The following is a 24,867-nucleotide window of genomic DNA, read 5'->3' on the forward strand; positions in this document are numbered from 1 at the left end:
CTACACACAACCTCAGTAGCTGCTCTTCTGGCCGGCTCCCAGCACCTGCCTGGGAGATGCTCTTGCTGAATGAATGAATGAATGAATGAATGAATGAACACTGTGGGCAAGGGGCTGGGAGCTGCCATGCAGATAGAACAGATGAAGAACAAGTGGAGGAGCCAGATGCAGAGAATGCAGAGGGAGCACTGGATCTTGCTCTGTTAAGTAAGGGTAAGCCCAGCTCGCAGTTGGGCTCCCAGGGAGCTGCCTCTCCATATGTTCAAACATCAGCCTTGGTCCTTAACAGGGCATGTACCCTTTAGCTTTATGGAAAACCCATGGGTAGAAAATGCTTTATTCCCGAAGGAAGCAGGGAGCCCCAGTTCAGAGTTTCTGGGTTTAACTCTTTGGCTATGTTCCTGAGCAAGTTGCCCTAGTGCCTTGAGCCCATTTCTCTGTCTTTAAGGTGGGATTTCACACCACAGGCTTCCCTGTGCATGGGTCAGGTCCAGCGCTGATTGAGAAGCATTCGTTTCCCTACGTGATACTGGAGGTGCTTTGGGGGAACTGGGTCAGGCAGTGGGCCTAGGGCTCAGGGAGTATTGTCCGGAGCATCTAAGCTTCGACAGAATGGATTCCTCAGACAAATGCAGTGGTGAGGGCCAAGATGATGGTGCACGCAGCTTCCTCCAGAGGAGGAAGAGGCAGTGGCACTTCCAGGGAACAGAGTGGCAGAGTAACAACCAGGTATGGCTTTTGTCTCCAGCTCCCCTGTGGGCAAATTACTGAATCTCTGTGCCTGCGTCAGATTGGACAAAATCAAGCTACACACACACACACACACACACACACACACACACACACAGTCTTCCACAGGCATACTGCAGGCACCTGGGAACATTCGTGTCTCCCCTCAGAGACTCACAAGGCTGACTCCAAGCAGGCAAGAGGTCCTGAAACACACAGCTTCTGTGCTCCAGCCTCTTGCCAGGGGTCACGAAAGGTAGCTGGATAGTGGTGTCTTTGTGGGCCAGGGGCATAAGAAGCACAGTGGAGGAAGGGGGAAGTCAGCAGAGCCAGGGAAGAAGGAAAAAGGAAAAGGGAGCTCTGACATGATGCTTTTGTCTGCTGGCAGTAGGCAGGGAAAAACAGTGCGGAAGGCAGTATGGCATATGCGCAGGGGCAGAGCCCGGCTTGACAGTGCTGAGGAGGCCCCAGGCAGGGAGGGACAGGGCGATACTGGCAGATGAGCAAGACATCTTTCCCCCTGGACCATCTGGGCAGTGCCCTGTTGGACCCACCTTGGCATAGTCCAGTTTTCTTCCTCAGAGCCCTTTCTTCTCTGTTTGACCCAACACCACTGCTGCCTCGGCAGTCGGTCAGGGCAAGATGTCTGAACCCACAGACGGGGACACCCAGGCTCAGGGAGACCAAGGGGCTGATTCTGCTCAAGGCTATCGACAGTGAATGGGCAGGTTGGACTCTGGGCCTCACGATTCTTCCAGACTCATCCTTGCTCCTTCCCTCCAGCCTCTGGGTTCTCAGTCTTTGCCATCATTTGGAAAGTTCCAGAGAGCCTCTGTCTGGGATTCCAACAGTGCTCAGGCCCCAGGGCCTGATCCCTGATCCTAGTGCCCTGCTGAACTCCAGCCCCCATTTCCATAGAAACAACAGAAGACAGCATCATCATCTCCATCTCTTTCCACCCCAAGCCATGGCCTCAGGCTATATTTGTCAGGGGGAGACCAGAGGGAGTTGGACATTCAGCTCGGGAAGCTGGCCGCTTGCTCTCATGTAGAGCCCTGGGCTGGACAGGACGGGGTAGGGTGGAGTGGGGCAGGGGCGGGGGCAGGGGTAGGAGCCCAGCCAGAGCAAACATCGCGTGGACCAGCTGGCTGCAAGGTGCTCATACAGCTAGCATGGTGTCTGCCACAGACACTCCGTTTTGGTGGGACTGTTATGCCAGCAAAGAGGGGCCTGTGTGCAACTTCTCAGACCCACACAGGGGAACAGGGGAGGCCTGTGTGCAGTTGACATTTACAGAGAGAGCCAAGCAGGAAGCCGTGACCACAGAATAATTGCAGCTCCCGGGGGTGTGGCCCATGGGATCTGGGGAATCAAGTGACAGAGAGATAAAGGGTATGTCAAGGTTACTCACATCGTGCAGTGGGTAGGCGGCTGAGTACACGCCGTTGGCCAGCAGGCTTGTGATGCCTTAAAAACAGAGGCAGAGAGAGATTATGCACCGGTCAAATCTCCTGTCTTGTATCTGCAAGCCAGAGGAGTTGCAGGGTGGTCCCAATCACTAGGAGTTTTCTCTACTCCAAACGAACCTGGCTACACAGAGCCCGCCACCTTCCTGGGTCCTTCCCCCGGGATGACGCAGCAGGGCGATTTAGCTATCCACTAGGAGATGATAAAAACATGCTCGATTGGCAAGACGAGGAAGACACAGAGGAAACCCCAAGAGGAAATTCCATCCTGGAGGAAGGAGGCGTGGGCAGCCTGCAGCTGAACTCGGCCACCCCCAATCCTCCGATTCACCAGCTACCCCCACCTGCCGGAAGGCAAGTCTGCAGATCGGAAAGGTGGATTTGAAGTGGTTAGAAAAGCTGAATCATGAGAAAATGTACGGATGGGACAATTGATGGTGTCAGAAAACACGCATACAATTTAGAATTAGGTTTTAGGTTGATTGGAAAAGCTGAAGAGGAAGCCCCACACTTACCGTATTTCCCACATTTCCGCCTTTTACTTAGAAGGGCAGAGTCCTTCTTTCTTCCCTCTCCTTGCCCTGTTTATACATCGGCTATTAGTTACATGGAAGGGCCTCAAAGAGTCAAAGCTGCATTGGGGGACAAAGCGCTGGAGGCGAGTGCAGGGCTCCCAGTGGCCCAGGGCTCTGCTTGCTGGCCCAGGGCCTGTGCTGGGCACGTTATAAAAAGAATCAGTTCTGTACCTGCCAGTAGGTACGGCTGCTGTGCCCAGCTCTGCTGGATGGTTCTGGAAGAAGGGAAGGAGAGGCGGGACCAGCACGGCCAGGGCACCTAGGAGTCCACTCTTGTTCCAGCACATCCGGGGCCACCATGATGGATGAGTTTCTCTAAACCTCTGCCTGGCTGAGGCAGCTTTCCAGGTGTTAAGTGTGTTAGATTTTTTACAGCAGCCTGGGAGGCCTTGACACCACCAGAAAAATGACCTCTCGGGACCCCTTAAAAATAGACAATCTCTAGGGTCAGTGACCCGGAATGGCCAGGGATGCTTAGGAATCAAAACCAGAGGAGAGGGGAGCACATGGCTGAAGCCACGTGAGAATGAAAAGCTTATCTGCGCAAAAAGTGGCCATGAGGTGGGAGCCAGGCTCACGGGCCTCCTTGCTCTTCCTAGAATCCTTCTAGGTAGAGCTGCCACAGGGCCCTCGCATGGGCCCTTTCCAGCAGCCTTATCCTTCATTTTCTTTCTTCAAGTCTGTGCAAATGCCCCCTCTCCAGAAAGGCCTTACCTGATCATGCCTCCTGCCAAGCCCCCCTTAGCCTACCAAACCATATTTTGATTAAGTTTATTTAGCACTTGCTTCCTTCCTCTAGAGCATAATCCACGGAGGGCACAGAGCCCCTGGGACACAGCCCAGATGGGGACAGCAGTCCAGCACTCCTTGATGCAAGGTGAATGAATGAACTTAGAGGTCAGTAGAACTCTAGGCTGAGCAGCCAGCATGGAGCAGGGCTGTGGAGAGGGAGTTTTATCCAATTGCTCCATCCCCAGGAGCTGGGAACCAGCCCTGCCAGGAAACTGGTGGGAACAGCATGACCCTGCGCCCCTGGGGAGGACCCAGAGCCGTGTGGATCTACCCACCCCGGATCCTACAGATCTTCACAGCAACTGCACCGGTTTCCATAAAGGGAGCATACAGGGAGACTGAGGCCTGAGAGCCAGCCCTGGGAATCACAAGTCCTCCCCACCTCTGTGGACGTGACTTAGAGAAGCACTTTCAAAATCCAAGCTCCTGGGCTTCCTTCCTTCCCTCTCTGCCCATTCTGGAGGTTCTGGCTCGGTCTGAGGTGGGCCAGACTGATGAGGACAGCTTTCCTGGCTCCCTCCCACCCCTGGGTAGCCTGAGTTTTTGTCGACCCTGGACATGAGTTTAGAGACTTCAGGCTGCAAGCACTTCCCGCTGCTGCCCCTCAGTTGTGTGGTCAGGCTGCAAGCACCCCAGATGAACCCTGGAGGGTTGTCTTCTCCCTGCATCCTGACCGCTCCTCATTGGTCCCTGCACTGAGCTGTGCCTTCCATTGGTGGAGCATTGTCCTCTCCAGGTGGCAGATGGGCCTCCTGTCTGCAGACTGCAGCTCTCCCCAGGTGCTGTCCCATGTCCCCTCCCGGTCTGTGTGTGACAGACACCTCAACCTTCTTTACAGGAGGAGGCAGCCTGAAGCCTGGCTGTAGCCATTAGCCAGGGCGGATCTCATCCAGTTTCTTTAGGGAGGATCCTGTACAGGACTCAAGGAACCTATCAGGAATGGTTTTGTGGCAGCTTCCAGGATTGGGCTATCAGCATATGGGAGAATCTGGTCAGAGGGTGCTGCTTTGAGCAAGCCTTGAGTGGGGGTCCCACTCTACATGGGCTTGGTTGGCTGCTCACTGTGACCTGTACGTGGTCCTCACTGGAGGGTTGCTAGCTCAAAGCATCAAAGTCCCAAAGCGATGCTTGGGCTGTGGCCCCCCAGGAGGACTCTTGGCTCCTTCCCATTGTGAGGGTCAAGAGAGTCCAGCACCCCAGAGTTACCCCCCTTGGGGGACCCTGTCCACAGCTCACAGATATCTCCCACAGAGCAAAGGGCACCTTTGTGTTTAACAGTGCTGGGCCATAAATCTGCCCTGGCCCTGGAATGGTTTTCCTTAGGGCCGCTGGCCCTCCTGTCTGAAATAGTTACAAAGCCTTAAATCAAAACGCTTTTAAGCGCTGCCCACCTCCCACAGAGATGATTCGGAGGCAAGATTACCACTCGGAAACTGCCGCTGATCTCAAGCCCCAAAAATGTCCTTACCCATGCTGTACTTGGCTTTGGTACACGTCGTTCTTTTCAAAATTTCATAGACCTGCAGAGAGACAAGAGGGAGGGGGACGCAGTCATTTGCAGTGCCTCGGGCCCACAGTAGGCATCTTACTGCTCAGACGTGACCCACAGCAGCTACCTGTGCTGTCCCAGGGAGGATGTTTCTTAGGAGAGGGCCATAAGCTTAGGATTCCTGCGGGGTGAAAGGCCTGAGGCTCTTATAAGCCAGCGAGCCTTGCAGTGTCCCATCTGACCCTTCACTTCCCACAGCAGGACAGAGTGCGGCCAGCTGCGCCATAGCTGGGTGGGCGTCCCTTGGCACTGCTCCTGCATGAAGCAGCACAGCTGTCACTCTATCCTGAGCAGAGGGACACTGTCCCCTTCTGCTGAGAGATGAGCAGGAGCAGGAGCCCCTGGGTCCAGCCCAGAGTGTCCCAGAAGCCTGGGGTATAAGGCATGGGCAAGTCTTGGGGTTCTAGGAGCCACAGTGTGGTGGATGACCCTGGGAGAGCCTGCCTAAGGGAATCTCGCTCCACCCCAGGCTCCAAAATGGAACATTATGTCAGTGGCCTCAGGGCTCTCGGTGGCAGGCCATCGACTTCCCCTGGGCGCCAGCTCTATCGCTATGATTGTGGATAAGCTGCATTGCCCACTGTGCCTTAGTGTCACCATCTGCAGAATAGGATGTGACTAGCCATCCCCAAGTCACAGACACACTACAGGGCACGCAGCTCCCGGTGGAGGCCTCTGCTGCTCCTGCACCCTGGGCAGAGCTGGCATCCTGCTCGTGGCCACCAGGTCCTGCCAGCCTCTGTCTTGTCCTTGTCCCTCTGCCCCACTGTGAGTGAGTGACCCCAGCCTCTTCTCTCTCTCTCCAAGCCTTCTTCTGCAGTCTCAGGGTCTCTGCGCCGGCTGTTCCTTCTGTCGGAACCACTTGTCCCCTCCAGATCTACCTGGCTCTGCACCACAGTAACCACCAGGCCAGGGAACAGCCCCGTGCCTGTCCACCACTGTCTCTGACCTTTATCCCTGTTACCACCTGTCCTCTCCTTGCCCACTGGTCTTGGGCACACAGCTGGTGCTCAGTAACTGCTTCCTGGTGAAGCAATGAGCTACTCACTCCATTACTCTGACCCTCCCAATTTAACTGGTTGTCCTGTCCTGCTCCGATTCTCCTGTAACCCTTACCTTGTCCCTTTATGCACACGTGGTCCCCACTTGTGACCACCACTGTTACTTCATCTCTGCCTTTTGCTTGCTCCTTCTCAGCCTGTTCCCAAAGTGATGATTTCAAATCAGATCTGACCACATCCAAAACCTGACTCCAAAACCTTGTGCAGCTCCCTAGTGTCTATGGACCAAGCATTTAAAACCCAAGACCGGCACACTGGGCCTTACTGTTGTGTACTGCACAACCCCAATGCTAGGAGTGGAGTAGCCTGTGATGGCACCCCATCTGGGCCAACAATGGTCTCACCCCGACTCTGGACGTCACCTGTTTCGAACGCCATCGGGCCTGGCTACACAAGGGCTAAACTTTCCCCCACCAACATTCCTCTGGAGCACAGGGACAGTCAGCGAAAGTGCCCCCCTCCCAGGTAAATAGAGTTATGGGTCTTTCAGTGAATGTCTATAAGTCTGGGCAGAATCCATTTCTCTGACTCGGTGTTCGCAACGGTTGCTATCAGCTGTGGACCAAATTCAATTTCAGAGTAGATTTCCAGAAAGACGGCATCAGGATGGCGCATCTGCTCACGTTCCCCACACCTCGGTCATCCCCCGCAGCAAGAGCAAATTCCAGATGTGCGCCCTGCCCTGGGAGCGCCCTACCAGCCCCAGAACAGGTGGGAAGTCGCGCTGCCCTACGCACTGAAACCCAGGCGAGTGACTCGGGTTGCACAGTTGGCTACCCAGCTCTCTCATGTCGCAACGACACAGGAGGAGGCACAGTTCAGGTTAACACTGTTGCTCTCCCAAGTGGCCAACATCTGGGGGTGCGGAGGCTCCTGTGAACACGTTAGCTCCAAGCTCAACTATTTTGCCTGAGTTCCTTGTTGCTTATTATCATGTAATCTAATCACTAAAATTAGTTACACCATTAATAATAATAATAATAATAATAATAATAATAATAATACCCCACAGCAATGACTTGGTACCTGGCATGAGCCTATGTGACTAAGTCAATGGAGGTATACAGATGCCTTTTGGGGGGAGCCAGCTAGAATTGTCCTTGTCCTGATACGGGCTGGGGGACTGTCCTGAGGTCATTAGGATGGAAGGGGCAAAGGGTGAATGGGACCTGCCTGTCCTAACAGCTGCTGGTGTCCCTGAGGCCATGGAACCCTGTACCATCACCCTGAAGCTGGCCACCGGCCAGTCTTGGGATGGAGGTGGTGAGGGGCATTATCTGCATTGGGACGACCTCCTCTGAGCCCTGCACAGCTGCCCGGCCAGGCGGCACATTCTGGGCAGGCGGAGAGAATGACAGCGTGGCTTGGCTGCCAGCTTAATTTCTTGTTTAGATAGAAATTGGGTCCTGCGCCACGCACAGCCTGGCTTGGCTGGTGATCAAGTTGGCAGCTGATGGATAAACATTAAGTCAGTACCTTGAATAGGGCAGGGTAGCCTGGTCAGATTTCCAACCTCGGTTTGCTCATCTGGAAAAGGCCTAGAAATAGACCCCCCTCACCCAGCACCTCTGCCTGCACTGCCTGGCCCTCACGCCATGCCTGCTTGCTCAGAAACCTGGCTGCAGATCCACATGGATGCCCACACAGTCTCCTCTGGGAGACAGTATGACATGTGCGGGACCCCCAAGAACGTGGCACAAGGCTACAGTTGCTGGAAGGTGGTACCGTGTTGCTCCCCTCCTCCTGGCCTTCCTGTGGCTTTGTTCTTTCTCACACTCCTCCTCTGAGCTGGCCAGGGCCTTGGCTGTCCCCTGGGCTGCTGGCTGCCCTCTCGTTTCATTATTCTAATTATTTCTGTCGCAGACAATTAGAGCCAGCTTCCACCCGGAGGAGTCTAACCAAAATGAAATTATCCTCCTTGTCCCTGGAGCCGCCCTGCTTGCTGGTGAGGTGATTCCGACTGTGATACTTACTATTGTGCTCCGAGTCTTGCTGTCGAAAAAGGAATCCTTATCGGACAGGTCGAATCTGTTGAAACACGGGGGTCAAGAAAGGCTGTTCACTGGACGCAGTTCTCTGGAGTTCCAGGCCCTGAGCAGTCGCCCTGTCCCCATCAGCAGGCAGTGTGCATGGATAGAACTGTGTCCACATGCCAGGTGCGACCTACCCATCCCCAGGCGGGGGGAACAGTCTGTGTCACTAGTCCCCACATCTGGCAGAGCTGAGACCCATGGTCGTAGGAAGAGACACAAGGGTACCCTCCCTGATGACATTCTCAACAGGCTGCTTTTAGAGTTGGGGACAGGGACAGGACCACTCTACTGTGACACAGTACCAATTCTGACAATGATTTTTCTGGAACTGGCCACTGGTTTGAGTCCTGATGTTTGGTTTGGGTGGTGCAGAAGTTGTCTGAGGTTTCCTGAGGGCAGAGGGAAATCTCCAGAAAAGCCACTTAGTCTAAAACATTAGGAGAGGTAGAGAGGTGGAGAGGTGCAGGGTGGCTGGGGCCTGGCCAAGCCGAGAGGTGGGGTGGGCTGGGCTGTGAAGGTCCAGGCCAAAGGCCCAGCTCTCTACTGTCTGGGCCTCTGTTCTAGATAGAGCTGGTGGCAGGGGGTCACTTCCTTTTCCTAACACATCCACTAAACTCAGGACTGGCCATGTGGCAAGTTAAGCACTGGGCTCCCTGGCAACCCCTGTACCTGTAGGGCAGATGCCCCAGTTGTAAAGTGAGGCAACTGTGTGAGCTTCTGGCCCTCTCTCGCCCATGAGGCGGGTGGTGTCCAGGGGCCTGTCCACCCCTGACTCCCCCAGTTGCCTCTGCCTACACTCCAGCTTTTCTCAGCAAGACCCAAGGATAGTGTGTGACCCAGGTGGCTACGCCCCACTGCCCCGTGGGAGCAAGGGAGGGTGGAGGGTTCCAGAGCAGGGTTGGCACTGCCAAGCAACGCCACTGCTAGCTGTGGGTCCCTGGGGCTCAGGAGGCCCTGTGGGGACAGTTTTCAATTGCACCTCCCTGAGCTGCTTGGCTGGCAGCTGCCCAGGCTACAGAAGGTGTGGCTGTCGACCAACCCCATAGGGGATAGAGCTGGGCAGGAGGGATCCCAAGATGCCTGCCCATGTGGCTCTTCCTAGGTGTCACTAAGCTGGACAAGATGGCCTCTCTAATTCTTCAGTTATTGGTGACCTTAGAGTCATCCTATGACTCTCCTGGGTACAACCATAAAGCTTTCACTTTACCCACAAGGGGCCAAAGTCTCCTCTTTTTGTGGGGGAGGGAGGATAGAGAACTGCCCACATGGATTTTCTGCTGGAGGCTGGAAACCAGAGAGTGATATCTGTGGGCAGTGGGGGCCCACTTACAGGTGCTGCTTCTCCCGAGAGAACGGGTAGTAGAGCCTCTTCGTGGTCTGCGGCCTGTGCTCAGCCACCCTGGGCTGGATGGGGTCTGTGATCTTCTGCAGCACTGAGTTGATGGTTTTCAGGAGGCCTCGGGTCTCACTAATGTGATACATCTGCAGGTGAGACCCAAGCAGGGATCCGCATCACTCTTCTGAGCCCTGGCCATGGGGGCCATTCCTGGAAGGTCAGAGAGCACCCACCTCCCCGCAGGGCTCCTGGTGGCCAGGATGCCCCCTCCCTGCTCAGATTTTGAGTTGATCCAGAAAGTTCAGCCTTTGGGGAAAGTCCAGCCAAGAGCTCAATTACCATACATTCCACAAAACTTTCCCCCAGATTTTACTGTTGTTTCTAAGGAGAAGCCCAGGGCCAACGCGTCGAGGCGCCTGGCCTCAGCCCTCCACAAGTAAACGTGGAAGCTAAGCTCCGTTCCATCGTCAGATTCTCCTCGGCCATAAAGTTTTCAGAGATTGAAAGGAAAAATCCCAGCAAGCTAGGAAATGTAAATTAGATTGAATCTGATAAATGAGCCAAGACCCCACAAGCATAAAAGCACCAGAGCTCAAAGTTTAACTGGATCGGTATTTATCATCAATTCCGGTGGCCCAGCGCTCAGGCCTTCTCCTGGTAGGACTTGGTGGGAATGTCAAGGCCACCAAAGACTGGGTCACAGTCTCCACGATGGGGATGGAGGAGCCAGGGGAAGCTCACTGCATCTGCCCCCCACCACCGCCCTTCCTGGGGTGGCCATAAAGCCCACAGGATTCTTCACAGGAGATCAGAGCTTCAAGTCAATGACATTTCTTCAGCCAAGTGAGGCATTCAGACCTGGCAATGTATTTTTTAAAATTAATTTTTATGTATTTATTTAGTACAGGGTCTCCATATATAGCTTGGACTCATAGTGATCTTCCTGTCTCAGCCTCCCCAGTGCTGGGATTAAGAGGTATGTGCCTCTATACCTGGTTTTAGGGCAGGCACGGAGCAACTGGGGTTTTGGGGCCACCATGGCATGCGGTACCAGAGATTGACCTTGGGTCCTTATGCTTGCTAGGCAGGCACTTAGACTGCCAAGCTATCTCCCCAGCTCTTGTATTTTATAATAGCAATGTCACCACTAACCTTCTTAGTTGGCATCTTCAGTTTCAGAAACTCAGCCTCTCTGCAGAGCACATGCCAGGGGGCATGGATTTTCACAAACCCAACCCCATGGATTTTAGTCTAGAAGAGAAGAGTCCCTGGTCAGAGTGGGCCGTGTGCGTGGAGAACCGTCTTCACCTTTTCGGAGGCGCACTGGTCTACAGAGCGGCAGCTGTGTGTGGCCACGCTGCCAGTCCCTAACCACCCCACCCTGACTATACTCTGAGTGTGGCTGGGTCTCCTTCTTGCAGATGGCAGGAAAGGAGGGGACTCCCCCAAGTCACATGGGGACACTGAAAGCCAGGAGGGCCTAGAGAGGTATCGAGGGGCACAGATCCCCCCCAAGCATCTGGGGAGTTTTCAGGGGATTAATCAAGGGCCCCAAAGCAGCCTAGGACCCCAAAGAGAACCCTTCATAGCACAGCCCAGGCTCCTTGGCCTCGGCCTGGGTTCCCAAGCTGGGATGAAGAAGTGATGGCTGTCCTCCCTCCTGAGTTCCCTTCATCGGCACACTCCACATGCAGGAGTGGCAGCCTGGGGCTGGGACTTAAGAGTGGGCACAGGTTCAAGTCTGGCTTCCAGACCAAGCTGCTGTGAGCTCAGACAAGCCACCTCTCCATTCCAGCATCAGTAACAAACCAGCTAAGGCTCACTGAGTGCTGAGTGGTGAGGACAGGGCTTCATGAGGTCTGGCTATTGTGGCTTTCATCCCAGACTGAAGAAGGACAGCACTGCTCATGCCCCCTCTACAGATGGAAACACTGAGGCCTGAGAGGAGGTCACCCACCCCAGCCTAGTGCTTCACAGCTTGCAGGGTGCACATAGCTCCCCCAAGGCTGCGCTCTCTCTAGGGTCACATTTTCCACTAGGGGTGAGGCCAAAATGTTTTTGGCTCCCCTGGATCTGGCATCAGACACAGGACCTTTATCAAGGGCGCAGAATCTATGAAGCCACAACACACCTGCCATGCACACGTGAGCCCCGCCAGACCTCCTGCACCCGAGACTCTCAGCTGCCACATGGCATCACTGGCATCAAAACCAAGACCAGCAAGGAATATGAGGGACCCTGAGTCAGAGCTGCTCATGGGCAGTGGGTCCTTGGTCCCCTGTGGCTTGAAGGGAAGGGGAGACTGGAGCCCCAGCCTGAGCTCTCTCTCACCCCTCCTTCTCTGGGACCTGCAGGGGACTGGCTCACTGGCACAGGCTACAAGACCATTAGCTGGGACCCAGAACTGGTTGTGGTCTGGGCCACCTCATGTCAACAGGCCGAGGAGTGGCACAATGCACAGGGACCTGGAGGCTGCTGGCCAAATTCAACAGAGCTAAAGATACTTGGGGGACTTTTAAGAAACAAAATCTCAAGAGAGTAACGGGTTTACCCACTGAGCACTGAAGCCATGGCAGCACTGTCCCCTGGGCGCAGGCCATGCCAGCTAGGAAGAACTGCTGGGCTGGCTGCCTTTGGGGCCACTCAGTAAGGAGCAGGACCTCCTTGATGTCCCAAGTCCACCTCCTGCTCCTCTTGTCCCCTCCCCCAGAGGCCCCTGCCATAGGTTACCTGTGTTGGCCTGAAGCCCAACCTCCCCCCTGCAGTCCCCAGACCCGCTTCATCACCAACAGCACTAGACCAGTTCTTCAACTTGTTCTGCATGGGTATTCTTGCCTGCTGCCCCAATGCCTGCAGGTCCCAGACAGCAGGTGCTCCACATGTGTGGCCAAATGAATAAAGGGCAGCCATGACGGTGAGGATGACAGTAACGGAGGCTGACGTCCACCTGCAGCTTCTCCCCTGCCAGACCCTGCTGGTATGCCTTGGATACGTGTCATCCCACTGGATCCTCACAATAAGCCTGAGAGGTAGGTCCTAGCCCTGTGCTCACAGCTGGGGAAACTGACGCACAGAGACACCTACTAGGCAAACTCTTGTGTTAGTGTTCTGAAGCTGCAATAACCAATTACATAGCAAGAAGGCTTTTAAACCATAGGGTGTATTCTCAGTCATGGAGGTTAGCAGGCTGAAATGCAGGTGTGGTCAGTGTCATACTCTCCCCCGGTATTCTGCTAGCTCCTGGGGACTCCTAGTGTTTCTAGGCTCACAGCTGTGTCTCTCCAACCTGTCTGTCCTCACCCGGCCTCCTCTCCTCTGGGAGTCCCTGTGTGTTTTTCTCTCTCCTACTGGATTTAATGCTTATCCTAAATCCAGGATGATTTCACCCCAAAATGCTTAACCTGATCCAACTGCTGAGACTCTCTTTCCAAATAAGGCCACACTTGCACACTGCACTGAGGAAGCCACAAGATAGAGTCTGGCGGGAATTTGTTTGAGGACCTCTGGGCATTTGGGGAGCTTCGCAGAAGCATGGGAGGTCTGCTATCTGCAGGGGACAGCAGGACAGCAGGACCAGGGCACTCTGGGCATGAGACTCATAGGACACAACATGGGGTACCCCTGAGCCTGGAGCAGGGGAATGGGCTCCCTCTGGGAGCTGATACATGTCCACAGGAGCTCCTATTGTGGGCTTATGTGAAGGAAGCCCAGAACCCTTGAGACCTTTGAGGTAGTGGGCAGCCTGCATCAGAATCCTGCCTGCCTTTGTGAGGTCTCTGGCAAGTGACTTAAGTCTCTCTGTGGCTCTGTTTCCTCATCTGTAAAAAAGAGAGGGGCCTCTGTTGCTCTCAGTAGCCTGGCCCAATCCTCTGGCTGGCTGGAGGTCAGGTCTATGAGAGGTGAGCTCAGAGTGGGCTCCCCCTGCACTGGGAGAGCTGGGACCTCACCTGCACTCACCAGGGAGGGTTCCCCAGCCCTGGTGACTCACAGGCTGACATCACAGGACATCCCTGAGTCAGAAGGGATGGCCGTCCCCAGCCCACGTGTGGTAGAGCCTGTCTTTTCCTGCTACCAACCCAGATTTATTTCTGGGCACTGTTCATCCACATGCAAAGACTCAAAATACACTCTTCCAAGTCCATGGAGACATCTTTGGTTGGTCAGGAGCCGGAGCGTACTGCTGGCCTCCTGGGAAAATGTGTGCCCCTGATTACGTGAGTCTCTCCTGGGGAAACATCTGGTGCGATTTGGGAAAGAGGTCATGAGACCAGTTCAGCAGAAACATATGTTAGCTGTTTTAGAACATGGTGCCCAGCCTGACCACAGCTCACGGCAATAGGAAGCATCTGAGAGGAGAAAGTCCTGTCCTGTTCAGGTCCCTTGTGCTGGGGATATTTGGAGAACCAGCGGAGCTAAGTCCCAGCCATGGGTATGAAGAAGAAACAAGCTGGCCAGGCCACCAACTCTGCAAGGGGACAGGGATATGTCCAAGCCAGAGGAGGTGGGAGTGGAAAGGCCAGGGACATCACTTCTGCAGAGAGCATAAAGTGCTCTAATTAAATGTCTCCTCTGAGCCCTAGGCAAGAGACCTCTGATCTTTCTAGGACTGTTTCTAGCACTATGGTCTCAGAAGAAAATCATAAAAACGATGATGGTCGCCATGGAGGGCTTACGGTGGCCAGGGCTGAAAGGGCTCTTTTATGCCCTTCCTGCCTTCCAGGCTGCATGTCCATCATGGTAGTGGCCCCTGGACACGGCTATGGTCCCCTTGACGGCTTGGCCTGCTTCAATGTGAACATGAGCTGGGAAAGGTCTGTCTGCCCACTCGTGTGCTTAGCACAGAGGACAGAACCTGGCACAGAGCAGGAGCTGCATGGTATTTACTGAGCAAGTGACAGAGGAAGAAGGAGGAGCCATCTTTACTGAGTGGCAGCTGTGCGACAGCTGGGGCCGCCCAGCATTCACGCCCTCCTCCCACCTTCTCCTGGACCCTGGTCATCCACTTCAGAAGACATGGATGAAAGCCTAGAAACAGCTGGCCCAGGAGCATCAGCAGTGGGTGTGGCCTGGGACCGTCACCAGTCACGGTTCCCAGAGGGTGTGGCTGGGGCCTACAGGACAGTGGGTGCACTCCATCACTGTGTCTGCGTAGGGCAGCATCATATGTTGCCTGGCATTTTCTGGGTCTTCCTTACTGTGTGTCATGTCTATACCATGTGGGGATTGGGGACTGGCTCCAAACTGTGCAGGCACAGGCAGAGCCATACAGGGCATTAGGACACCTGCACTGGGGCAAAGTCAAGTTCCTTCAGGTCTTCTTGGCCCTATCTCTAGATGAGTCTCAGGAGACCTGGGAACCCAATGGATCAGGCACAGTTGCCAAGAATGTGCCAAGGCCAGGCTGTGGACACGTTATCCCTAGCCTTGGGCCTGAGCGTGGCACAAGGCCCACTGGAGGATGGTTGTGGTTGCAATGACTGGTACGTGAGACGTGAGGTCTCTTTGCACTGTTGCTCTGGTGAAAGCAGGCAGGTTGTCCAGGGCAACCCTCCCATGGAAAACAGTAAAAAATACTGGACAAAAAATTTTTAAAAAGGAACGGCTGCCAAGGTGCTGCAAAACTGCGAAAGGAGCAGGAAACTGCCAGGGCCTGTAGTGGAGAAAACCTTGACCCAGAGTACAGATTGAAACTACATTTCCCAGAGGCCACTTGGGCTGGCAATGGTGGCTTGCAGAGAAGGGTATCAGTGCAGGCCCATCCTCAGTGGGGTGGGACGTGAGACCTTTCCACATGGGGCTTGGCAGGTGCTGCAGAACTGCAGTTCTGAGAGGATGCTTGCATCTGACCCACCAGGGGACAGCTGTCCACTAACCTCAGAGCTTCAGGGAGGCTGAGCTGGTATGATTGGCGTCAGCCCTCTGCAAGCCTTAGACAAGGCAGGGAATGGAGAACCCACCAGCCCCCTTCCCACCCCCACCTCTAGGAAGAGTGATTTTTGCTGGTATTTGTCTGGAATGGCAGGAGTAACCCAGTAAAGGAGTGACACTTCAGCGTGACTGGCCAGGGTGGCTTTCATCCATAGCCTACTAGCCTTTCTGGACATGGAAACCTTCTCCCAGGCCTCGGGAACCCTCAGTGACTCACAGACCAGAGCAGATGAGAGACAGTGGGAAGGAGAAGGAGCAGCGCATGAGATGCAGGTGTGTTTAGTGGGGATCACAGGCGTTTGAAGGGGATCTACCAGCCCTGCGCACCTGAGTAAGGAAACCAAGCCCAAGCAGAGGACAGGAAACCATTAAACAATGACACGGCAACTTGTAAAAGAACCAAGCAGCACTTCTAGAAGTTAAAAGATCAATTCAAGAGCTACAGACTCAATGGCCATGAGAGCAAACACTCAGCTACCCCTGGGATAGCTGGCGGAAGGGGTGCCCAGCACGGCCCCAGACTGGCCTGTCACATCTGGCCCATGTCATGGTTGCATGGCTCAAACGCCCTGAGGCTTAACAACTGGCTTGCAGAATCCCCAGTCTGGGGGTGGGCTCTGTCCTTCTTGGAGCTGGCCATAGCCAGGGGCCTTGGAAGAGCAGCCAGGCGGCACAGATTTCACCCTGAACTGCCAGAGACCCCCCCCCCCCAGGGCCAGCTGTGCAATAGTCTTAGGGGAGATTTTAAAGATATAGCTTTTTCAAAAAAAAAAAAAAAAAAAGAAAGAAAGAAAGAAAAGAAAAAGAAAGTCTAGAATTTACTGTAACAGAAACATGTTTCTATGCAACCAAGCCTGGTTAAAGGGATGAGAGTCTTATGAGCTTTGGGCCTCTGCAGAGGGGCTGCAGAAAGAAACCAGCAGTCTGGGATTCTGAGCAGAAAAGTCTTGTTGGGGTTAGACTGCTGGCCCCTGTTGCCCAAAGGAGCAAGAGCCCTGTTCTCTGGTGAGGAGGGTGCTTCCAGAGCTTGGATGGGCCAGGGATGCAGGTTTTAGGCCAAAGGGGCAGAGGCAGGAGCCCAAATTCCAGGGTAGTTCTGCAGAGGTTGGGTCACCCAGCTCCATCCCTGTCCCACCTAGTCTCATGCAGCTGCAGGGAAGCCTGCAGGCAGATTGTACCCAAAAGCTCTGATCCCATAGAGCTGGGACTAGACCTAAGACCCTCCCAGCCCAAGGCCTCTATGCCCTCTGCTATGCCCAGGGTGGTGAGGAGTGCTACCCCCACTCCGCACTGACACCTGTCCTAACCCACAGGGCCTCAGCAGCAGGTATGAGGGACCTTGGCCAGCTAGCCCACCAGCCTGCTTGGTTACCTCCCTGGCAGGAGGGCAACAGGTGCAGGAGACCCTTGCATGGAGTGCAACTTCAGTTCTGCCTTACTGTGGCCCAGGTCTGGAGCCACATGAGTGGCCTATAGTTGAGGTTTTGGGAGGTGCGTACCTCGCCATTGGACCCAATACTGATCTTACCTTGAGGTCCCTGCTCAGAGGAAGTTCAAACCATCATCTCCATTTACAAAAAGAGAACCTGGGGCTGGTGAGAAAACTCAGCAGACTAAACACCTGCTTAGGCAAGTACAGGGATGGGGGGGAGGGTGTACAATCCCAGGTACCACAAACTGCACTGGCCCTGCCCCAGGTGCTGAGCAGGCCACCAACTCTGGGCGTGGTGGTGCACACTTGTAATCCAGCACTGGGGAGGCTGAAAACAGGAGGATCACTACAAGTTCAAGCTGCATAGTGAGACCCTGAACCAAATACATTAAAAACAACAACACCACCAAGTAGAGAATCTGAGGCCCAGAGAGGTGGGTGCCTCTTACTCTGGGAGATGGCTGAGTTGGGTCAAAATGTGCACACAGCCCTGGAGGGGCTGCCCTGTGCTCCAGCTCAGGGGCTGAGTCCTCCCCTCTTGCTCCCATGTCCTCAGAGCTGGGTGGCAGCAACACTTGTCTCTTGCCTACTTTTCAATAGCAACATCCTCAGAGATGAGCCACCAGCTCCAGAGAGGCACACAGAGAAATAAGAGTGCCAACGGGACCCTAGAAATCTCTGGACCTTATCATGAAGGCAGCCGCCTTTGATGAGGTCCTGTATCCATGGCCTTAGCAGCCTCTGCCAAGCCAGGGTCAAGTTCACTGTCAGGGCAGTGTGGGCCCCGGCCACCCGGCACACATGGCTGGATTTCAGGGCTGGATTGTCCTCTGCAGTGACCTCATGAACATAAATAACGCCCAGCAGGCTTTGAGGCTGGACTTCAAAAACACTAATGAGTTTTTGCTGTAAGAAAACATGTTGGCCATAAACTACTTTTGTCCCTCTAAGAGACCCTGGACACTGACTTTGCCGGGAGAGAGAGTGGGAAGGGAGAGCCAGAAAACTGGGCAAAGACAGAGAAGTTGGGGGAGAATAGAGTGGTAGAGAAGAGACAGAGGGGGAGGGAAAGTGGGAGGAGAGAGACAGACAGATAGACAGACAAGACAGACAGAGACAGACAGAGACAGAGACAGAGAGAGAACCAGAAGGACAGAGACAGACCCAGAGAGCTCACTGGCACCTCCATCTGGATTACTTGCAGGGTAAATAGTGGACAGGAGGCTTTTGCAGAGGTTGTGGGGGTACTTCTCTGGGGACACTTCTGCTGACAGTGGAGAACTAGCCTCATCTGTGTTCTTTACACCTTAGAGGTCAGTCTAGGACTCCCGATCTGCAGAACCAGAACTTATACCTGGGCAGGATCCAGGGCTCCTACACACAACCTGCAGACCATGTGTTATGCCTGTCCCAGCCACGGCCCACCTCCTCTGCTGAGGCTCCAGGCTGATGTCCAAACCCCTCCCACCCTGGGGGCCCCTCCAGAGCAGCATCTCAGCTAGTGCAGTGGGTGACACAATGTCTCTTAATCAGATGTGCACAAGCCCTAGCCCTGGGATTTGGGAATGCGCTGTTATTTGGAAACAGGGTCTTTGCAGATGCGATCAGGCTGAGATAGTCAGACGGGCTTAGGGTGGGCCCTAAGTAGAATGTCTGTCCTTATAAGAAGAGAAGCCATGCAAGGTACAACAGAGGAGGGGCAGTGTGATGACAGAGACAAGAATGAAGCAGCCACAAGCCAAGAGACATAGAGGCCCCGGAGGCTGGAAGGTGCTCTTCTAGAGCCTTCAGAATGACCTTGATTGCGAACTCTGGACCCCTAGAACTGCAAGAGGAGAAGCTTGCACTGTTCTAGCTGCCCATATATGGGCGTGTGTTAGGGTGCCACAGGAGACACACACAGCTGGACTCTGATCCCTAGTAGTCACCCCCACTGCCTCCTTGGCAGAGCTACCTCCCAGGATGGGCAGCATCCCATGCCACGCAGCTGTCTCGAATAATAAACCTGACCCCTCAGGAAAGCCAGCCCAGGGCTCCTCTCTGTGTGAGCACACGGCCTCTTTACCCAGAAGCCCCACAGCATGACACAGCCACTAGTGTTCCAAGGGGAACCCAGCCTGTGTGCTCGTGGCCTCTGCAAGGCTGCCTGGTCACAGCCACAGAGGTTGGGTTGGAAGGTGGCTCGGGAGGTGGCTGGTGTCCATCCGGGGGTCATCTTGCTCTCCTCCACTTTTTTTTGTCCCCCTGCCTCCCTGGCCAGTCTTTGAAGCAAGGCTTCCTCCATGGGGTGTGATCTGGACCCCCAGGGATGTGTCTGGGGACACTTTTGCTTTCTATCATGTGGGTCAGGCAGGTGTTAGGGTACCCTTAAATATGGAGTGTCTCTAGTTCTGAGGCTGAGAAACCAGCTCCACAGCCAATGGGTCTCAGTTGGGGGGCTGTCATTGAGTGTTTGAGGATCTGATAGATTCTGTGGACTTAGTCCATGGACATAATCCTGGGAGTTTGCTTCAGCTTGGGTAAGATTGTGCAACTGGGCTCTCTTGAAGACTCTCACTTTTTGAAAACTGCAAACTCTCTGGCTCCAAGTAATCTGAGGCACCCCAGGGGACAATTCATTAACCAGAGCGGCCCTCTGCCCTGAATCAGACTGGCTGCAGCCCCATCACTAATCTCTCCAGCGTGTGCCCAAACAGTCCTTTCCCAGATCCCAGTTCTGTCCACTTCTGGGAGGCCAGGGGATGGGGGCAGTGGAGTAGTTGTTCACTGTGTGGGTCACAGAGGAAAGCTTAGGGGTTTCTGGGGGGCCCCTGGAAAACACTCATGATGAATTTAGGCTCCAGCAAAGGGGAGGAGCAACCCAGTTTCTGTCACCTGAAAACCTGAACTGTCTTTGCCTTCAGCACAATCACATCTTCCTTTTTTTTTTTTTTTTCCAGTACTTGGGATTGAACCCAGAGCCTCTCATATGCCAGGCTCTCATATTCTACCATTGAGCTATAGTCCAACCCTTTTAATTCTTTCTTTTTTTGGCACCAGGAATCGAACTCACGACCCCACACTTGCCAGGAAGGAGCTGTGCTGCTGAGCTATATCCTTGGTGTACCCTAAATTGCCCGTTCTGGTCTGGAACCCTCTTACCTCAGCCTCCTGAGTAGCTTGAATAACAGGTATTACCTTTTCATAGCCCTAGAGGCAAACTGCCCATGAAATTCGGGGGTTAGTTGGTAGAGGGTATTAATGGCACTTGGGGAGGGTCCTCGCCCTCAGCCTTCTATCCTTGTATGCCATATAGTGGTGCACTGGCATCCACCAATAAGGATGTGCCATGTGCCAGGCTCTGCATTAAGCACTTTGCCACGACAGCCTGGTGCTGCAAATCATACTGGCTTATCTCACACATGAGGAAACTGAGGCCTGGCAGGTCAACAGGGACAGGGAGAGATCTGGGGCCTAAGGCGGGCGGGTCTGAATCACCAGCCTGCAGAGGCTGCTGTCTAGCCTGAGAGTTTAATGTTGTCGTCAGGGAAGAAGGACACGGACAGAGAGCAAATCCGTTGGGAAACAGACGAGGCACACAGTGCTCCAACTCCTGGCTGTCCCGCCTCAGCTCCTGGGGTGGGCCCTGATGGAAGCTGTGTGTCCCTCCAGTAATAAAATGACCTGCTGAAATTAACTCCCAACAGTGGCCCTATTGTTCGAAAAGCTGCAGGGCGGGCAGGGCAGAACAATGAGAAAAGTGAGCAAGAATCAACTGCTCAGAGACAGTCTCAGAAGGACCAGTAAATACCTTCCTGCTGCTGTCCCCAAAACAGGGGGAAAACTCTTCAGCTCCTTGTTAAACTCCAATCTTTGCTTCCCAATTATCCAAACTTTTCAACGCCCTTCCCCAGGCCCACCCCTTCGAGGAGCTGGCACTCCTGTGGCAGCCACACCTGGGGAAGGTGAGCAGGGTCCCAGGGAGACAGGAGAGCAGAGCAAGATCCCTGGACCCTCAGGCTTAAGGTCATGTGAGGTCAAGGTCAAAGGAGGTTCCACCCAGCCGTTGGGATTGTTTATAAAACTCAGGTGTCTCTCCGGCTGTAGAGACTGAAGGCTTTCTTAGCCAGGAACTGAAAGTATTCATTATTTAAGGACACCGTGATTTCAAACTCATGCCAACTTTTCTTTCAAATATTCGCAGTTGACTCAACAGCCTCCCAGGTTAACCTCCTGATACTTTTCCTGTGCACTGAAGACTTTTGCTGATTCTTGATTACTCTACTAAAGTGACAGCTCTGCAGAGCAGGGGCCTTTCTGCCCACTTACATAAAGAAGGGCACTGAACGCAGAGAGCTGAAGGCCACACCTGGGTGCCGTTGGCCTGGGCACACTCAGGTTTCAGTCGATTGGTCAAAGGCAGCTCTCGCTAAGGTCACCCTACACACTGCTGTGACCTCAGCCACCAGAGCAGCAGGTCCAGGGGCAAGGAGACCCTCACTTCTTTACAAAGTGATTCTGTGCAAGATTTTTAAGCTTTTCTGGGGAAGAGAAGGCTGCAGAAATCAGCGTCAGACTCATGAAGTTACAAGAAGAGACCCCCTAGACTTACTTCATTTACAGATCGGAAGGGCTGAGGCCATAAAGAAAATCCCAGGACAGCCTACTCTCTGTCTCTGATGGGGCAAGTCTTCCTGGGGTAGGAACAGAGCAAGACAGGAAGCCCTCCAACCCCAAAGGTCATGGCCACCCAGGCCAGCCCCACCCTAGCAGATGTGGCCAGAGGAGGGCTGCTGGGAAACTGCTTCTGCCCAACCTGCCATCCATGTAATCCTTCCCTAGGCACAGGCAAAGTTAAAAGAAATAGCAGCCCCCTAACCAGAGCCCCCTGGCCCTGCACACCCTGAAGCCCGGAGAAGTGCATAGTTACGTCATGGTCGCGCTCCAGCTCCAGGCCCGCCTCCAGGAGGTTGCCCTCATACTCCTCCCTGCGGAACTGCTTGTCATCCTCGTAGTGGTCCATGGGGGGCTCGGGAGAGCCCGTCTCCACCTGGCCTCCCTTCCCAGGCAGAGGCTGGTCCTGCTTGGCGCCTCGAGCCCCGGGGGCGGCGTCATTGTGCAGGACCCGCCTGGGCAGGGCCCTGCTCCCCGAAGGCCTCTTGTGGTGGTACACCAGGATATAGTCCACCTTGCGTTTGCCGTCCCTGAAGTACAGGCCGTACTTGCACTTGGCATCGGGGTCCACAGACAAGGAGTTGAGCAGCTGAGGAGAGATCAGTTTGTTCATGAGGGGCTTTGGACTGCTCTATGCTCTGGCTTCATTCATTCATTCATTCATTCATTCAACAAATATACCCCCCACCCCAGACTCCTACACAGGCATGGGTTCCAAATCCACTGATTCTGTTCCCACGGTTTCAACCAACTTGGGACACAGAGAAGCCCTGTGTCTGTGCTGACCATGAACAGACCTTTTGCTTGTCATTATTCCAAACAACGCAAAATGACAGCTCTGAACATAGCATATCCATTGTTATTATGGGTTGTAAGTTGTCTAGAAATGATTTAAAGTACACAGGAGGATGTGAGTAGATAGTATGCAAACACTACACTATTTTATGGGCTGGGCCTCAGTGTCCACAGGATGTGGTGTCTGGTGCGGTCCTAGAGCCAGTCCCCTGCAGGCACTAAAGGACAGCTAGGCACAGTACGTGCCTCCTATGAGCCAGGTGTGGTCCTAGGCTCTGAGAGCAAGAAAGAAAGCCTTGGCTTCACCAAGCAGATGTTCTAGAAGGTGCTGCTGGCTACTAACCATCCCCAAGAATGCCAAGTCACACAGTGGCCACCCAGTAGGCCTTCTTGTCTTCAGAGCCAGAGCAGGCTAAACGAAGGAACATAGCCAGTTGCCAGCACAGTCTACCATGAGGGCTGCAAAGCACACCTCCTAGGCAGAACTTGTCACACCCATGGAGTGACAACATGCAACACAGAGTCAGGCTCAAGTGTCTGCCAGTGTTAAGTCTCAGTCTGTAGCGCTATCCAGGGAACATCATGTCAAGATGGCCATGGGGCCACTGCCCAGTGGTGTGGCTCTCACTCAAGTTTCGGTTCTCCTAAGGTTGGGCCTGACTAGGGAACTGAAGTGCAAACAGCCCACAGGGGAGAGACCCAAGCATCTGAGTAGGCTGAGGAGGAGAGGCTGAAAGGTCACTGTTGTGGGCAGCTGGCTCTGTCCTGGTGGGGACCCCAGGTGACCTTGAGGAGCACCCCTGGGGCTGGTACTAGGAGGGTGTGGAAGCTGTGTGGCTTTCTGCCTGCTCTGTGCCTCTCCTTGGCATCAGTACCCCTGCACTTCCACCTGTCTCCCACCTTTTCTGGATGCCTTTGGGCGAGGACTTCTTCACAGCCTTTGCCTAAGCCAGACACTCCCTGGAAGGGAGGAACAGGGGGATTGTCTGCAGATGCCCTGGGGTGGACAAGGGGATGGGCAGGGCTCTGGCAGAGTCCATCCTGCCTCAGTTTCCTTCTTTACCTGAAGGGACCTGAGGATGTGAATGAGATTTGGAAGTGCAGAGCAGGGTTTAAAAAGCCAAGCACCCACACAATTGCTATGCAGTACAGCTGTTGCTGAGGACAAAGCCTAATTGCTAGACCTCCCATGGGATTTGACTGATTGTCGAAAGCAGACAGCTCCATCAGCAAGCTGGGCTTTGGTAGTAGGGAAAAATGAACAAAACTAGGCTGAGATGTAGCCTAAGGAGCCACCTCAAACCATCAGCCCTCACACTGGCCTCAGCCCGGCTGACCACCTGACTCCCTCAGGTTCCTGCAGCCAAGTACAGATGCCCCCAGTGCCTGCTCAACCCTGAGTTGCATCTTCAGCTTGGACCAAGGGCTACCTTAGTAGAGCTCCAGGCTGGTGCACTGCCGGTGGCAGGTGCCAAATGCCCAAGGTCAGTGCAGGGGTCCCCTGTGCTTCGCTGCACCTCTGCCAAGCCTCTTCCTATAGGAGCCTTCCCTGACCATAAGCTGTGTGGAGGGTCCAACCTTCCCTTCCGTGTTGAACACAGCCCTGCCTGTTTCCCCTGTGCACAACAGGCCTGGAGGCAAAGGGAGACCCTTTAGCAGGATGAGCCTGTCAGACTCTGTGCCTCACTCTGCAGTGCCACTGGTCACTGCAACCCCTACCCTGGGAAGTCCCATCTCCCACTATGCCCCACTGCTGCCCTCAGCCACCCTTTCCTTCTTGTCTTACTCTGACCTGTCTCCATCCCACCCGAGGCCCAGGCTGCTCAGAGGCAGGAGGCTGAGAAGGGCCTGGGTGGCCCTAAACAGCTCAGGTTCTCCCGACTCCTGCGAGGCTGGCCTTGACCTGAACATGCAGCATCCTGGGAAGTCTACCCTGGTACATGGTCACCTGGAGCCCAGGACAGCCAGAGCTGTGCATTTGGTGGTGAGGAGTGGCAGAAGGACTCCTTGTCTGGAGTGGGGTTTATGGAGGAAGGCTGGGGACTCACAACCCGTCATATATTGAAGGGCAGGGGAGCAGGGTGGGAGGGAGAGACAAAGTGGACACTGCTGCCCATAGTATAGCCACAAGGGCATGAGGGGGAGAAAGGCACTCAAGCAGGGTCAAATGGCCAGATTTGCCTGCCTTTCCTGGGTGTCAATGTCGGTGGCCTGGGATCCTTCCACCTGGTTAGTGGAATGGGGGTTTATAGTTGGCAGCTCAGCATCTCTGGCCCCAGGTGCTACCCCCTGGAGACTGCACGGCCCACAGCCTTGCAGGGTCTGGTTAGTACCTGAAGCCAGCAGGAGGCCAGAACTGGTCCATCATCTATAGTCACTCAGGGTCCAGCCCTTGGTGACCTTCAGGGGACCAGGACATAATGTGGGCACCAATAGCCCCTCTTCCCCTCACTCTCTGTGATCCAGCCTTCTGGTATTCATGAGTTGGATCCCATCTGTATGGGCAGGTGACAGAGGC

The 24,867-nt window shown here is 54.3% G+C and overlaps 1 protein-coding gene across 9 annotated transcripts in view; it reads right to left on the reverse strand.

Moving 5' to 3' along the window:
- Positions 1-24,867, reverse strand: part of Ano1 (anoctamin 1) — a 146,807-nt gene that overhangs the window by 52,523 nt on the left and 69,417 nt on the right. For 6 of the 9 annotated variants that reach the window (XM_023710665.1, XM_023710666.1, XM_023710663.1 and 3 more), the window contains exons 3-9: positions 21,811-22,143; positions 10,694-10,792; positions 9,536-9,687; positions 8,146-8,200; positions 5,031-5,082; positions 2,711-2,776; positions 2,141-2,196 (exon numbers count right to left, since the gene is read on the reverse strand). In XM_023710665.1, coding sequence (XP_023566433.1) covers positions 2,141-2,196; positions 2,711-2,776; positions 5,031-5,082; positions 8,146-8,200; positions 9,536-9,687; positions 10,694-10,792; positions 21,811-22,143 — 813 coding nt within the window. The remainder of the gene's footprint in view (positions 1-2,140; positions 2,197-2,710; positions 2,777-5,030; positions 5,083-8,145; positions 8,201-9,535; positions 9,688-10,693; positions 10,793-21,810; positions 22,144-24,867) is intronic. The other 3 variants (XM_004627110.2, XM_023710664.1, XM_023710669.1) reach the window with 1 other exon arrangement.

The sequence above is a fragment of the Octodon degus genome, unplaced genomic scaffold, assembly GCF_000260255.1.
Source record: "Octodon degus isolate 3935 unplaced genomic scaffold, OctDeg1.0 scaffold00018, whole genome shotgun sequence".
Classification (NCBI taxonomy): Eukaryota; Metazoa; Chordata; class Mammalia; order Rodentia; family Octodontidae; genus Octodon; species Octodon degus.